This window comes from Leptosomus discolor, chromosome 2, assembly GCF_034619465.1.
Source record: "Leptosomus discolor isolate bLepDis1 chromosome 2, bLepDis1.hap2, whole genome shotgun sequence".
Lineage (NCBI taxonomy): Eukaryota > Metazoa > Chordata > Aves > Leptosomiformes > Leptosomidae > Leptosomus > Leptosomus discolor.
Window position 1 is genome coordinate 127,496,064 of NC_141392.1, and position 16,379 is coordinate 127,512,442.

Genomic DNA, 16,379 nt, shown 5'->3' on the forward strand with positions numbered 1-16,379 from the left:
ACGTTACCTTCTGAAGCTCCTCTCTGCGGACTGCTGGTTGGATTTGCCCGGAGAGATGTCCGAGCTCTGCCGGTGTCCGGAGAGAAGACTGTCAGTCTCTAAGGGGCACCTGCCATCCCCCTCTGAGTGGACGCTGGGTGTCTCCAGGAACTCCTTGTCATTCCACGCACCCACTGTCCCATCCAGAGCCTGGTACCTGATCTCTATGGAGATGCTGGTCTGCAACACACAAGGAAGACACCATCAGCCCCCAAGGGCAGCACAGGGAGGAAGGAAAGTCCTGCAAAATCTGAAAGGCAGGAGCCCAAAGCCTCTTCTTTCCTAATGCGTGACACACTTGGAGAGCAGGTCTTTGGCTTCAGGAGGTGGCCCAACCCAGCTCCAGTGTGGCGCTGCAGCCTCCTTCCCATGTAGGGACCTGATCCACTTGGATTTGCTGGCGCATCCCAGACCAGCTACATCAGATATGAGAGACACCAAAGGCCCTGAACAGCCCACAAACCCTTCGAGCAGCTGAAGGCACCATGAGCAGCTGAAGCCATGCCATGTTGGTGGGTTATTCTCTGTGGTGCATCACCTTGCTAAGAATTTGTGAAGGGCTGGGCCACCAAGCCCCATGGATGCGTGGTGCCTTGCTCCTGCCTGGCCCCATCCCATCGTGAGGCAGGGCAGGGTTTGACAAGGAACAGGCATCCCTGGGGAGGTTTGGATAGATCCTGGTTTGGGGAGGGGGTCTCCCAGCCTGGCCATGACCAGCCTGGTGGGGGCTTGGGGGTGTGAAAGGACTTGGCACTGGGTCTGTCCAAGCTTGATCTAAGCTTGCTCTGGATGAACCAAGCAAGAGTAAGGTCCTCTTCCTCTTCTACGTGGTCACTCCCCACTTACCCACCCAAGATTGCACCTTGCTGCTGCAGCAAATTCAGGGTTGAAGCTCCCAAACATTTTCCCCCCAAAAAAATCATTCTCTGGATTTAAAAGCCAATCAAGTATGTGAGAGTTCATCTTGCTGCAAAGAGCCTCTGGCACTGCCTTTGCCCTGATGCCCAAAGATATCCAAACCCACTGCTTTGGATAAAGCAGACAAAAAAATATTTCTCCTGAAAACATTTATTTTGAAAAGTAAACAGCTCCTGCAAAGATCAAAGCAAAAGCAAAAACCGTTCTCCACCTCCACACAGCTTCCATGGGGAAACGATAAGTTATATTTGAGGCAAAAGCAATTGATTTTAGACACAAGGACAAAATGGAAAGGCTAACAAACCGGGAGCAGGAAAATTTGCTACAAAATCTTCCTTTTTTCCTCTACATGTTTAAGAGGAGGTACAGCACCCTGACCTGCTCCGGCCGCAGCTTGTCAAAGGGATGATGAAAGACTGGAAAATGCAAGATACGGCCTGGAAGGATTCTGTGCATTTAGCAAGTGACAGCTACAGGGTGACTCAAACCCAGCTGGAAACAGAGCTTTGCGGAAGGTTTTGACTGATTTTATTCTTCCTATGGCAAAACACAAATTTGAGTCAATCAAAATGATTTGCCACACTGTGCTGACCTCACCAAGCTCTTTCAGATTGTTTTAAGAAGCAAATGCAGAGAAGAGACAAAGATCCATGTTGAAACATTAATTTTTCACATTTTCCAAACCACCTCAACGCTTTTGTGAAATGTTTGATTTTGAAATCTCATTTTTAAACTGTATTTAAAAATTTTAAAAAACCTTTTAAAGAAGTGAAAGATGATGGGTGTAATAAACTGGTTTGGGCTGAATAAAATCGTCACTTGTTTGAAGGGAAATTAGTAGGTGTAACCTAAAACCAAGAGAAATTCACACCAGAAAAAAACCCCTCTCAATTTAACGATAAAGAAAATTAGCGAGCAGAACAATTCACTGAAGGGCTGCTGGATTGCTCTGTCACTGGACATTTTAAAATCTTTTCTTTTTTCTCACCACTTGAGATAATAAAAAGTTGTGAGATGTCTCAGAGCCTCTCTCGCAGGAGGCCAGGCAACACGATCGTGATGACTTCACAACTCTTGGCTCTTTTAATCCCTTCGCTAAGGCAAGTCAATAACATTGCTAGGGCCGGCTGGAAGCTGACGTTCTGCAGCCAGCCCAGAAAAAGAAAAAGCATTTTCAACCCTTCCTTTGCACATGGTTGCAGCACGACGAAGGCACGCCCGGGCACTGCTTTCCAAGAAACGACGGCAGTGAAGACGCACCTCTCCCTCCACCCAGGGCTGGGGGGGCCGATGTCCAGAGCTGGACATGCTTCACACCGACGTGCCCGCAGCGTGGCCACCCCCGGGTGGGTTTGGAGGTGGGACGGTTTCACTGGGGTAGGACTTTGGTGAGCACAGTCTGCGGGAGGGGTCCCTGGTGCCGGCTCGGCGTCTTGCAGAAACGGAGCTGGGCTGCACCCCGGCACCTCGAGCCCCTGCGCCGGGCTGGCCAGCCGCCCACCCGGAGACAGCGCGATGCCAGACCTTGCTCAGGTGCCTTCGCAGAGGAAACAGGCCTTTAAAACCACAGGGTTTAAGGAGCTGAGGGAGGCGAGGTTTGCAGAGAGGGGAGAGGTGGAGATTGCCTTCTTTCCTGGTTCTGCAGGTTCTTGCAAGCCTTGAGCACGATACGTCCTCGAGTTTGCTCAGTGCAAGGAACACGTTGCTTCCAAGCACAACCTTTTTCTTTGCATCTCCAGGCACGAGGGTTGCAGACGGCCAGTTATTCCATCTCAGCTGATGGGCAGTGGCTTTCCATACCTGCCCACAGCCTCCTCGATATGTCTGATCATTTTTCAGTCCCTCTCTCCTCCTGCAACAACCGTGATCTGCTCCAATGCCTACTGAAAAAAATCAGCCTCAAGTCCGGGAGAAAGTGGGTCACCTCTCCAGGAGGGTGGACTTCGCTGCCCATCAGGAGCTATTCCAGATTTATATTTCCACTAACATCTCTCCATGCAAAACATCCCAGGCGTTGCACTCTGGTTTCTCTCTTCTCAAGGCTCCCTCAGTGCGAATTCATCCTCATGCTGAAGCAAAGGCCAGGAGCGGGTGGTTTGGAGAGGGAATTTATGAAGCTGAGTTGTCTCTGCACCCCTGAATTTGTAACGGATCCTGCGTGGGAGAAGGGATCCGAAATCCCGCTGAGAGCCCAACATGCAAACACACACCCTCACCTCCCCGCTCCAAGGGTGACCTGGGGCTAAGACGGTGCCACAGGAATGCAGGACAAATGGAGGGACGTGGCATTTCTGCTCACAGCAGGCACTAGAAACGCGGGGTTTGTGCGTGTGCATGCATACGGTTTGGGGGCGTGCAGAACACGGGGGGATTTATTGTCTTCCCCAAGGGAGCTCTGTGCTCCCGTGAAGCCTGCCTTGCCCAGGTGGCCCCGATTTTGTGGCGAGAGACAACAGTCAGTATTTTTGTTTCCCAGAGCACTCTGCAGGTACCAACGGGAACAACTCCAGCAGAGCTGCCACGACACAGAGGAGGAGTAGGCGTGAGGTCCTCAGAGGGGAGGTGATGAGCACAGGTTATCCAGCACAGCAAGCACGGGCTGGGGAAGGTCGTTTCTCCTCCAGGTGCCTCCAGACAGAAGCACCCGGCTTATAAAGAGGCGAAGGGCGGCAGCCCATCTGCTTTAAACTACGACACAGCTATGCCAAGCTCCTGCACAGGCTGCAAGGCACCAGGCAATGCAGGTGCCTCCTCAGTCCTAGGTCAGTTCACTCTAAAAATGTCGTCATTTTTTGACATCAAGAAGTCGCACGTATTTAATTTTCATCCGTTGATTTTCCTGTCTCCCCCTGTGATAATGAAGGGTCTTAAAAACATAGGGTTTTTTTCCTTTGGAGGGTCCCATGGACTTTAATCAGGCAATTTCTCAGTCTGACAAACCAAGAGAACAGCCTGAGCTATTTTTTCCAACCCTGGTATTACTGTTGCACCCTGAGTCTACACCCCCTCCATTTTTAATCCCTCCTCAGGACTGTATCCCTTGTACTTTTATCGGTTTCATTCCCCCTACCCGCACAGGAGAAGTCACCTCCTGTCCTCCCAGTGAAACCACGCGTCTTTCCATCGCCAGCCGCTTGTTCCAGCACTTTGCCTTTATGCTGAGTGTAGCAAGCAGCTTATAAAGGAATAAGAAAAGGGGGGAGAGGGGAGGCTGAGTTTTTATTTTTTAATCAAAACACCAGGGTTCTGATACCCAAGAAGATCAGAAGTAGCTGTTTTTCCGAGCGCGTTATCAAACTCAGTCTCCATGGGAAACAGCTCCCATGAGATGCGTTAACCAGATTGAAATGCACCGAGTTACACAGCAGCTGCTCTGTAGACAGGGAGCCTTTCCCTTGGCATCAGGGGCTCTGGGTGAGGGGTGCAGACCCAGACTGGGTGGTATTTCTTACCCTGATTTTCCCCAGAGGGATGTAAAGAATAGGACTTCAGGGGAGCTGCTGCCCGAGGTGTTTCTCACGCGCTACGGGGGTCAGACGAAAGCAGTGCTGAGGTCAGAGACCAAGGCTGTAAATGTGGAGCGTGGCAAACAACCGCTGCCACTGGCGTGCGCTAAAGCTGCTGTACTAACAGTGGGGGCAGAGCCAGCGCGGGGTCGCCCGGGCGCAGCAGGGCGCGGGGAGCAGAGCTCAGCCTGCCGCTGTGGCCAAAGCAGCTGCTCAGCATCTCTGCGGGGATCTGGGGACCACGGCGTTCCCTGAGCTGCCGCGGGTCTCCAGCGGCAGGACACTCGCGGGATATTTCTGAGCTGTGGTGCATCAGCAACTGCACCGTGTCTGCCCGCAGACTAAACCTGGTCCGACCCTGCGTTGTCCCCATCCTACACGTCTCGCGGCATGCAGAGTAGCCAGCCTTTGCTGCGCGCCCTCAGGACAGCCCTGGCTGCCTTAGTCCTTCAGACCAAGAGCAATGGGATGAAGGAAGGGGGGAGGAATCAGGGATTCAGGTGCTTAACACAGACTTCTCTGTTCCCACGGAGTCAGCAGAAATACGGACAGACAGACCAATGACCGAACGGCAGCGGTGGCTGCTTGTTCCTTGTGACCCACCTGAATGGCTGAATTATTGTCGTCTATGAGCGTGTCCGTCACCTCCACCTGCCCTTCCTCCACCACCTTTTGCAGGACCATCCGGAAAGTGCCAATGAGCCTATGGAGCAAAGAAGAGAAAAGTCAGGCGAGCTGTGACAGGCACCCGCCAGCATCCATTTGTAATGAGAAAGGGCTTTGCTGGCCGAGCCGCCCAAGCGCACGTGGCTGGTTTTGCTTCGTCTGCCTTAAGAGCAGGTAGACGTGAGATGCGGGATCGGAGCATGGCCAAGGACTCTGGCAGCTGCAGCCACTGACCCTAGATCAGTGGAGATGGTGGGGAAAGGAGAAGCCAGGAGAGAAGCCATTTCAAGGTAACACTGTTGGAATAGGAAGAGGATGAGACTTTGGGAACGTCAGTATTTAATTACTGGGGTGCATCTAAGGGAACCCAAAATGGCCTTTTCCATCCTGAATGTCTGCAGTTATGTCTGCACTGGTAAACTGAACAAGGCAAGAACCAGGGCACTGTCCCTCACCCGTATGCACCAGGACGTCATCAGCACAGAACATCACATGGGAGGTCCCAGGTCAACATGCCCAACCCCAATCCGCCCCCGCCCCGGGAGGGTGGGTATCCTGGGGTAGGGCATCCCTGGATGTGCCTGGATGTGTGTGGGATGAGTCGAACAGCCCAGCCCGGCTGGGTTGGAGAACAGGGCTCACGTTGGTCAGTTTACTTGGATGGACACAGCCTGAAGGTGCTGCCTGTGCATCTGAAAGCTGCTCAGAGGAGAAGACTGAGTCCCTTGTTCTAAGGGAGGTCTAATCATATCTGATGCCTGAAGGCTCGTGTCCTTGCCCCAGCCCCCTCCTAGCCTGCTAGGTATCTTCAAGAGACACAGCAGGGACCCAGGGAGGTTAGGCTGTCTGCGTCCAGGGGGCTTTCATAGACTCATTTATGTTGGAAAGGACCTTTAAGATCATCGAGTCCAACTGTTAATTTCAAGACCCAACTGGAAAAAGCCAAGAGCCACGTGGTGCGAGGTCAGGCTGACCCAGCTTTGAGCACGAGGCTGGACTAGAGACCTCCTGAAACACCTTCCAGTCTGAATTACCCTGTGATCCTCTGATGTGACCCTATGACCCTTAATCCCATGATTATTGCTGTGATCTGCAGCATGTGGGGCAAGAAACTTCAGTCCCAGTGCATCTGTCACACCTCACGGAGCTGGTGACAGGACCACGCGTCCCAGAGCCACAAGGGCTTGATGTGGCCGAAGGGAAGCGTTTCCAATAGGCATGGAGCCACGGTTTAACGCATTATTTCTTCCTCCCCAGGTTGTCCTCATGTTTGCTCTTCTGTGGGATGCTACTGGTCTGCCAGCAGAGCACTCCCCTCTTTCCTTCCCAGCTGGTGTCCCCAACCCCACGGCTGCACCAAGCAGCCCGCCTGATTCTGCACAGGAGCAGGCGAGGAGGACTCACCTCTCCCACCCGACCTGCACGTGCTGACTCCCACGGCGGGCTGAGGCGAATGCTGAGGGGAGGGTATAGAACGCCTTCCAACCACAGTGGCCGTGTCTCCCCCGAGCATCTGATCACCACCTAAACCCCCCCAAGATGAACAGGGTGACGGCATCCCATTGCTCATCGTGGCCCTTGCCTGGGCTCGCCGCAGCCTGCTGCTCTCACGGCCGGGCAGGGCAGCACTGTGTGCGCTAAGAGCAGCCACGTCTGTTAAATTACAGGTCCAAACAGGCACTGCAGAGAGTGGAGAAGCCTGGCGGCTCTCTAATAGAAGTAATTACTTATTTGCCAGCTCATGGCTTGTCAAGGAGCTGTGGCTTTATGTTCTTCATGTTCTGCTGCAGCACCGGAGGGACCTTCCCAGCCTGAGAAGAGCCAGCTATGAATCCACATGTGGCTCCCAACACGGAAAAAGCCCTGAGACAGCAAATGCGGCGCTGCCTTCCCCCGTCCGCCTTGTGTGTCATCTCCAGCGCTGCGATCCCAGCTGACAGTGAAGATATTACACGGCACACCAGGAAGATGCCCGCGGTGCTCTGCCGGCTGGAGCCAGTGAGAAAGCTGCTGCTGATTAAACGACTTCCTCGCAAACCTTAAGGCATCGCTGACTGCGATGCTGATTTATCGAGACGTGACTTCAGAGAGGGAGGCAATAACTCCCTGTGCCGCACGGTGGGATATTGAGGGCTCCTCTCCTGCCCCTGTGTAACCCAAGCACCCGAGGCTCTGCCTGCACCGGCAGCCTGGAGACCCAAGGTAAAACCAGGGTTAGCAGATTTGCCCCGGGTCAGTCTGTGGCAGAGCTGAGGACGGGGTTTGTCTTTCCCAGCTCTCAAACCACCCCTTTGAAGCCCCCTCTGAAAGGCAGCACAGCGCTGGATGGAAGAGCAGGGTCTGCTCAGCCCTGCTCAGCTCCCTGGGGTCTTCACTGGCTTTGGGGCTTGATCTGCCCAGGTCCTGCTTCTGCCAACCCTCTTTTTTCCCTTCCCCCCCCCCAAATGGCCTTTCCCTGCACAGGTCCCTGCGTCGCCTTGCCCACACAAGTGGGGATCAGACAGGATTGCCGTAGGCATTTCTCTGACCAAAGAAATCAAACTGTGCTGTGTAGTTATCCCACTGCACACCACTCATTTATAATAATAAGCTACCTGATCAAATTAATAAACTACCTGAGGAAAACAGAAAAATGACCTTACTCATCCTCTTATCTAGCTCTGTCTGGCTCACAGCAGCAGGGAGGTCCTGCTTCCTAGCAAAACACTGATGGGTCCTGCTGTAGCTTGCTGGTGGTGCTTGGTGCTCCGGGGGCAAAGGAGAGCGGTGGCAGACCTGCCCCGGTGGGCTGTGCAGGATGGGGCCCTTCCCTGCAGGACCTTCACCTCCCTCCTCAGCTCCCACATGCTCCACATGGCTGGATCCCATCACTGAGCTCCTTTAGCTCTGTCTCCAAGGTGCCACGCAGGGTGTTGAACATGGGTTCACCTGCTCTTGGTGTGCTTCATGTCACTTCATGCACGACGAATACTGCATTGTCGCCTCCCCTGGAGACCTGCTTCTTCTCAGAGATGGGCTTATCAGGGGAGGAGGCTGCTGTGTCAGCCTGGATTTCTGGGGTGGTGAAATAACGTTGTTTGCTGTTTGCGGGAGCAGCAGCTCTCTTGTTCTGGAAAGGCTTCCGTGAGAGAAGCCTGCGCTTTATTTCTCAGGCTTTGAGCACAGACTCTGTCACGGGGCTCTGGAGAGTTGTCCTCTGCTCTTGGCTGGGCTCAATTTCAGCAGGTCACTTTGGAGGGATGCTCTTGTGGCTTGAGCTCTAAAATCAAGTTGTTTAGTGCAGTTGCTTATGAGTTAGATTTGTCTGTGAAGGTCGGCAGGCTCAGCCAGTAACGCACTATGCAGTTCTCGCTCTTACGCGTGTTTGTAGGTGTTGGTGTTATTTAACCTGTTTGCTGACGGCACATCACAAAAATGCAGCCCCTTGGAAGTGCCACACAGCCGAGGGTTCATTTATGGTGGTGGTTTCAGCTGATGGCTGGTGGTGCTGACCCCACCGAGGGAGTCTTAAAGGAGTCATGATAAGACTTGGCGATGAATTGGTGCCTCCAGGGAACTCCATTCCATGGGAAATACCTACAGATATCCCAGAGGATATGCTGGGGGAGTGAGGAGCTCTTCTGGTTCCTCTGGACCCCCTTGCTGGTGGTGGTGGGGCAGGGCACAGGGGAGGCTGGTCTGAAAGAGCGTGGCTCTGCTTGGTAGCAGAAGCAATGCACGTGCATTTCCCCGGTGCTTAACGAAGTTAAGGAAGTGCCCCCAAGGCTGGCAGCTCCAGCCACCATTCAGTCACGTCTTAACACTGAGGCCACCTTAGAAACAGGAGTAACTGGGGGGTTTCTCCCACGTGGCTTTGCCAGGAGGGGTGTGAGAGCTGTGGCAGTTCGTGTGCTCAAGGCTTTATGGCGTGGCAGCAGCCACACGCCTGCATGGTGGTTCTGCCTGAGAGCGTCTGGCTCTGTCCCTGGCAAAGCAAATAGCAAAAAGAGGGGGAAAAAAAAAACAGGAGCCAAAGAGGTGCAAAATGTCCAAAAGGCATTTTGTGCACAAGCCCTCCCGTGCTTGCTCAGGAGCCTGGTTGTGGGGTGGGAGGAGCTGAGGCTGATGGGGGAGACCCCAGGGTCGGGCAACATCTCAGCACGAGAACAGGACAGCGGGGACGTCCCAGGCAGAGGGGCCAGGGGCCCCTCCTGACCCCCCCCAAACTGTCTTCACAGACACCTCCTGCTTCTGTGACCCGCTGTGGTGCAGCCTCTGGCTGGGAGAAGGTCACCTCAGAGCAGCCCAGAGGCTGCAGCAGCATCACGTCCACCTCCAGCATGTCGATGCTCTCCCCAGCTGAGCTGCAATCGAACGCTCACGCTGCCCGTGCGTGCTCGGAATGGCTGCTGCTGCTGCAGGAGCAGATGGAAGCAGGTATGCCGGCGCCAGTCCTAGCCCCGCGGCAGCTTCTCCCCTGCCACTACATCTGGAAGGTGGCAACAGGCAAAGAGCAGACGATCCCATCTCCTGAGAAGATGATGAGACCCCAGGGCCCTTTCACCACCCTCTCAGCATGTCTTTGCAACCCTTTCAGCTCAACTTAGGTGTTTCTGCAGCCCCCAGCTCACTTGCAGACCTCAGGCCAGCGCGTCTGCGGGCGTGTGAGTTGTTGGGAAGATGCATCTGTGCTTGCTGGGCTCGGGACAACACGCTCCTTCCTCGGACCCCTCCCAGACTGCTTCCCCTGGCAGGCAAGAGCCAAGCAAGAGGGAATGAAATATTCAGCACTTGTCTACGTGGCCTTTCATTTCCAAGTGTTTCATAATTCATCGAGTGCCCTGCTCTCTTCCCTGGCATTTCTGCTGATGGAAAAAGAGGGAGTTTTTCTGGGTCACTCGTAATTTTATCAGACTGTAGGAACATCTCTCGCTTCAAACCCAGACTGGCTGCTTCGGTGCTTAGAGCTTGCGCGAAGCCTTGGATCTGGGACTGTTGCACGCCCCACGACGCGCCACGTCTGTGTGCTTGGTGCAGTTCAGGAGAGGCAGTGGCCGGGGGGGACAGAGAACCCCACCAGGCAGTGCCAGCACTGAACTGCCTGTTCTGGCTGAGCAAGCGCTCTGAGACCAAGAGGCGCATCTTGGTCTGGCTTTGCTAAGAGCACCCTCCAGCCCGTGAAGTCCTGTCCCCTCTTCTCTGCTTGTGTCCCTTGGATGCTGTTTGCTCCCGGGGCTGCTGCAGCCAGGGAGGGCCTCTGGTGGAGGAGCGGGGGGGTAGCATCTCCATCCATCCATCCATCATGAGCGCCTGGGAAGTGACAAAAGGCAAATCGTGGCATCTCTGGTTGGTCCCTACCTCCAGGCACCCTTTGCAAGGTAGAGTGGGAAAGCAGGGAGGGATGGTACTGGTTTTAACCCAGGCCTGAAAGAGCCCCAGAGATTGAAATGAAGGCTTGGCTGCTCAAGGGAGGATCCAACTCGCAATTACAGTGATGAACCTCAAGGATAGCCGGTCTCCTGCTCCTGAACTGCTTGGAGTTGTTGGCTCCATCTCAATTAGGGAATTCAGTGCTGCCTGGGCACAGTCCCTCACCCATCCACACTAGGATGCTGCCTGCCAGGGATGGCCAGGCCGATGCAGCACCCCTGACCCATCGCAGGGATGCAAGGGCAAGGGTTAGCCCAGGGCTGGGGAGAGGAGAGGAGAGGAGAGGAGAGGAGAGGAGAGGAGAGGAGAGGAGAGGAGAGGAGAGGAGAGGAGAGGAGAGGAGAGGAGAGGAGAGGAGAGGAGAGGAGAGGAGAGGAGAGGAGAGGAGAGGAGAGGAGAGGAGAGGAGAGGAGAGGAGAGGAGAGGAGAGGAGAGGAGAGGAGAGGAGAGGAGAGGAGAGGAGAGGAGAGGAGAGGAGAGGAGAGGAGAGGAGAGGAGAGGAGAGGAGAGGAGAGCTTCCCCGCCTGGCCCTGGCCAACCTAGCTGGGGGCTTGGGACAGAAGAGGACCCTGGTGATGTCTGCACTAGGGTGGACGGAGAAACTGGGTCAGACCCCTGCCAGGACGCCTTCCCGTCCCCTGGCACTGCAGCCTGTGACCACCACAGGATTTGGTTACACCCCCCAACCCAAAGCTGCATCTCTGAACCCCTGCACCCCGGCTACAACACGGATCACACACCGAGCGCTGCCTTCCCCAACCTGCAAAGAGGGCTGAGGGGGTCTGAGGGGGGGTTCCTGGTCCTTGGGGACAGCCGGGGGACACAGCCTCCAACCTGGAGGCGTGGCGGGGAGGGAGAGCTTCTCCCAAATGCCTGCCTGGTGCACAGTCTGCCCTGAATTAATGAGCCTCTGCAAGGCAAAGCAGGCAGCATGGGGACATCACCAATGCCTGGGCGACTCAGAGAAGTGACCGCAGGAGACGCTAACTTTTTGGACCATCAGTGGGGCTGAGAGGACCACGCAGCTCAGCCCTGCTCAGCTAAAATCTGCTGAGGTGCTGAGCCCCTGTGGATTTGTCAGCTCCCAGAGTGATGGCCACCAAATTCCCACTTCTTGCTCCCTGCTCAGGCCACCTCTTCCTCTCCTTAGCAGTAAGCCAAACAGATAGAGCTGCTGACGACTTCAGGGTAGGCAGGTCTGCTGAGGTTTGAAGGACTCTGGCTGCTCCACTCTAACCAACCCCACCTTTCCAGCACCTTTCTGAAGTGCTGGGCTCTGAAACTAGCCTTTTTCTTTTTTTTTTCCCCAGACCTCACTGAAGCACATAACGCTGTTATTCCCGGGCTGCCGAGCAAACGCAGCAGCTCCCTCCCAGCTTCCCTAGACATGGTGTCCCCACACTCAGCATCCCTGCCCGTGCTGCCAGCCCCAACCGCTCCCTGCACACAGGGAAACGCAAACTGCTGCCCGACAAGGTCTGGTCCCCGCAGGGCTCCGCCGGCTGCCAGCATCCTCGGTGACAAACCCCTGCCTGCAGTCGCTCCCGAGCGCGGCTCGCGTGCGTGACACCTTCAGCGCCCGCCGCGTCAAATTTTCGCAGAATTTTTCATTTCTTAATCAAAATATTGCGTGACACCGAGTCAAACACCGTGCGAAAGTCTAAGTATACCCAAATTACCACTTCAGCAACCAGATCTGTAATCTCATCCCGAATTAGTTGCCTGACAGGATATATTTCAGTACAACGAGGCTGACTGGCACTCATTATGCTATTCCGCTTGTCTTCCAGGGTGAAAAGAGAATCCATTTATATTTAATGAGAATTTTTGCAAGAGTTTGCTGAAAAAAAAAGTTAATTCACCGAAGCAACTTTTAGTATCTGGAGGCTGCTGAGCTGGAACAGCTTTGTGCCCTACATTTCACCAGGTTACCCAAGCGATGACAAAACAATAATAATTACGTGCACTGGCAAGTGTAAGCTCTGACTTGCCTATCGCACAGGCTGGGTGCAAAGCGGGTAATTAGGAGGGAAGCAATTTAGGAAGCTTTAACTGAAGGAGTCAGATGATTACAGACAAAGCTGCAATTTGGCTAGACAGCGAGAAAGGCTCTTCATTTCGGCTCAAGCTCCAGGGCACTCATCGCATGAGCCGCGAGAGGAAACAGTTTGCACTTATCAGTAGTGCACAAACCCTGGTTCGTACACAAATGCAACCACCGCAGCTTCCAAACCTACCGCCAGCCCCCCCGGCGTCCCACAGCAACCCCCTTTCAGCTCAGTTCCTTTCTGCCTTTCCAGCCTGAGTTCCCAGAGAGCCACTGCCTCTCCCCCCAGGCACCCCAATATGCTTCACAGGCCCACCCAGCTGCTCATCAGAGCAGCTCCCTAGTTTCTCATCACCCATTTTTGGACCTGTCCCACCCCTCCAGTCTCCCAGACAGTCCTGCCTGGTGGCAAGGCATCACAGAGCCGAAGGACAGTCGCGGCTGCGGGTTCCTGGTGCAAAGTAAGAGGGTCTCACAGCAAAGAAACGTTTCCTGGAGGCAAGCCACCCACAGCTTAGCCTGTGGAGCATGTCCCAGCACATGCATCCTCACGTGCTGGGAGACAGAGACATTATAATGCTGGAAAATGCTACAACAGCTAGAAGAAAGATCACTGTTTTCAACTTGTCAGCCCAGTTTTGGCAAAGGAGGGCTTGGGTTTTCGGTTGCACGAATCTAGAGTCTGTACAGAAATGCCTGTAACCCACGGAGGGTCATTGTACCAACCCGGGTCTGAAGAAGCAGGGAAGGCTTTGAGGCAAAACGCTGGGCACACGTGAGCTCTGCAAGGGGAGAGGGATGGGACATGCCAGGGCAAAGAGGAGAAGCGCAGCCGACCTCCACGTGACCAGCTGAGCTGTTTGACACGCTGCTGTTGGGCTGCGACCAGGGCTGGGGCAGGATAAGCCCAGGGCTCTGCTGCACAAGCCTTCTCCATGCCCATCTCCTGCCTGGCAGGGCTTTGCTCCGCCCTGGAGGCAGCTATCTCTGAATGTCTCGGGCTGCCTCCAGGGAGGACTTTGGGCTCAAAACCCCACCCAGGGCTCATTTTAAAGCTACCCTAGGTGTTATAAAAAAAAATAAACCATGTCAGGTCAGGTGTATTTGTGTCTTTGCGCAAAGAATAGCAGAATCACTCCCTTCTTTTCCTTTTTTCCCTCTTCCAGGCACCCAGGTTGCCCAGAGGTATCAGACCTGGCCTTTGCAGAGGTTTGTGGGAAGCCCACCTATGCCCTGTGTGCTTTTAAAACTTAAATATGAGGCTGAGGAATCTTCCAAGACTCCCTTTCTCCAAAATGGACTTTCCTCAATGACCAAAAATCCTGTTAAACTAAAACAAACAAAATCCCCAAAGGCGAAAAGCCCTGATGCAGCTCAAAATCATTTAAAATGCTCTGATAGTCGCTCGTTTTCCTCTCTCCCTGGGGAAGGGCCCACCCCAGCTACTTGTAGCTGTCCTGCAGTTCACCACTAGCCCCCGAGCTCCCCGTGCTCAAATGGAGGGACTGTCCCAGCTCAAGGGAAATCAGCGATAGATGCCTCAGATGTACCTGAGCTTGGAAGAAAACGCTTGTGGGAGGTTCTGTTCTTTCTCTGCTGATCTATTGGACCTAAACCCCATGTGTGGGTTACAGGCAGGCAAAGCTGGGTGGTGGGAATCGTCCTGTTGCTGCAGGACATCTCCATGAAGTGTGCTTTCCTGGTGATGCAAAATGAGTTTGGTGGGGACCAGTCCAGAGAAGGAAGGTCTCCTCCCGAAAGCACCCAAGCACAAACCCCTCCAGGCAGGGGATCTGAATTTCTAGCGTTACAAAAAGCAAGCGGTTTGAAAGCCAGCAAAGTACAATTTCCCTTGGGAGCCAAACATCCAGCCTGCCTCAGGAGGTAGCAAACAACGAAAGGAAGGGCTCAGCCCGCTTCCTCTGCACAGCCTGCGCTACCCAAGCCCCATCATCACTTGCTGGCCATGCCCAGCTCGAGCTGAGCCAGCCATCCCAGCTGCCTTCTGCCCGGCTCGCTTTCCTGGGGCTCTTGGTGAGCCAAGAGGATTTGCAGCTCCTCCTGGGAGGAAGGCTGGGCTCTGTTCATCTCTGCTCGTCTCTGCTCGTCTCTGCTCGTCTCTGTCTCTGCGGCTTCCCTCCTCCACGGGGCTCAGCGTTTCAGCTCCCTTCTCACGTGCCAGCCTTGCCTGCAACACTGGACAAGTTGTATGACACGCTATCGCTCGCAGAAAGGCTGAGCTGATACCTCAGCCGACGAGCTTCCACCCCTGACACGCTGTGGAAACTTCTGCCTTTCCAGGTCCCTGCCCCTGGTGACATCAGTCCTCTCAGGTCATAACCACGCACGCCCTGCCCATCTACCTTCTGCCACCCGTGAAAGCTGACGTGACAAAGTCCTAATGAGACTTCAGACCAACTCGCTGCAGCCACACCACTGCGAGGGGCTTTGTGTGGGAGAAAGGGTTCAGGCAGATGACGCTGGTGGTGTGCCACAGACACCGGCCCTAAGGGCTGGGAAGCTCAGCTGGGCGTTATGGGCCTCAGGCTCGGGAGCACTTGCCGCCCACCCTGCTTTGTGAGAGGAGACCCCGCTCGCTGGGCTGATCCCCACCATGCCTGTTTTGCATCAGCTGGAGAAGTTGGACTGGGACCTTCTTCTGAGGTGAGTAATGCCACAGCTCAAGAAGTGTAATGGAAAACAGAGAAGAAAAAAAAAAGTGTTGATTTAAGAAAAAACATGAAAAGAAAGAGGGCAGCCGATGGATCAGGAGGATGGGGGAGCTCTCAGGAGGACAAATCCTTTTGTCATGATAACCCAGACACATCAGGAAGGATCACAGCTCATCAAACCTTGTCATTCAGAGTAGAGTCTTCTGGCCTACGTGAGATGTCCCCCTTAGGACTCCTGGGGCCAGAGGGGATGTCTTTGTGTTCAACAAACCCACGCAGATTTGTCTTCTGTGAAGACGTCAGATTCGGCTGTGAACATGTGAACTTCCAGTATCCACCAGATCTCGTGGCGGGGCCCTCCACAGCCCACCCAGCATCATCTGAAGACTCATTTCATCCTGAGCCTGCTCCCGCTATCTTCATTTTCGTGTCTTCTAAGGTTTTCTACAGAAACGGATGATGAATAACTGCTTCCTCCCCAGCTTCACCTTGCAGCTATTCATTATGTCCTCTTTTGAATTGAATTGGACTAATTTAATTTATAGTTCCTTATATAAAATCTGTTCCAGAGATTTTTTTCTGTTCCTTTGGATCCTTTTTGCTCCTGCACAGTTAATAACACAAAACCAAAGGACTCCTAAAACCAACCGTTTGTTGCAAAGACAGCCTCTAACAGCATTGGAGGGCAACTTTCTGTGTTCCCACTGCTGAAAGCATTAGCGGGAAAAGTTGTTTCAGTGATGTTTGGATAATCAAGGTTACTGGGTTGTTCCCAACTACTAAGACAGGCGTGAGATTCCTTCCAAGGGACCTGCCTGGTCTGGACTTCACGTAATAAATTTTAGGGATCCAAATCACATACAAAACTGACAAACATAAACCCTAAGTTGTGCAGGCGGCCCTCAAGTCCCCTAAGATCTTCCTATTTTTTTTTTTTTTTTCTGTTTTACTGGTGAAATTAGGAAAGAACTCTAAAAAAGTTGTTTTGGACGGAGACAAGGGCGAACCAAGCACACGGCCGGCGTGCCACGATCTTGCGTAAACATTTTGTCTGGGTTACAAACACGCTCAGCTTCATTCTTGGAGATGTAGTCAGTTATTTTCTGCCTTTTAGCAGTTCCC

At 53.8% G+C, this 16,379-nt stretch overlaps 1 protein-coding gene across 3 annotated transcripts in view; it reads right to left on the reverse strand.

The window, feature by feature from the left end:
• The window catches only part of OTOF (otoferlin), a 109,415-nt gene that overhangs the window by 67,995 nt on the left and 25,041 nt on the right, over window positions 1-16,379 (reverse strand). For all 3 annotated transcript variants that reach the window (XM_086461763.1, XM_086461762.1, XM_086461761.1), the window contains exons 4-5: window positions 5,067-5,166; window positions 8-219 (exon numbers count right to left, since the gene is read on the reverse strand). In XM_086461763.1, the coding sequence (XP_086317889.1) occupies window positions 8-219; window positions 5,067-5,166 (312 nt within the window). The remainder of the gene's footprint in view (window positions 1-7; window positions 220-5,066; window positions 5,167-16,379) is intronic.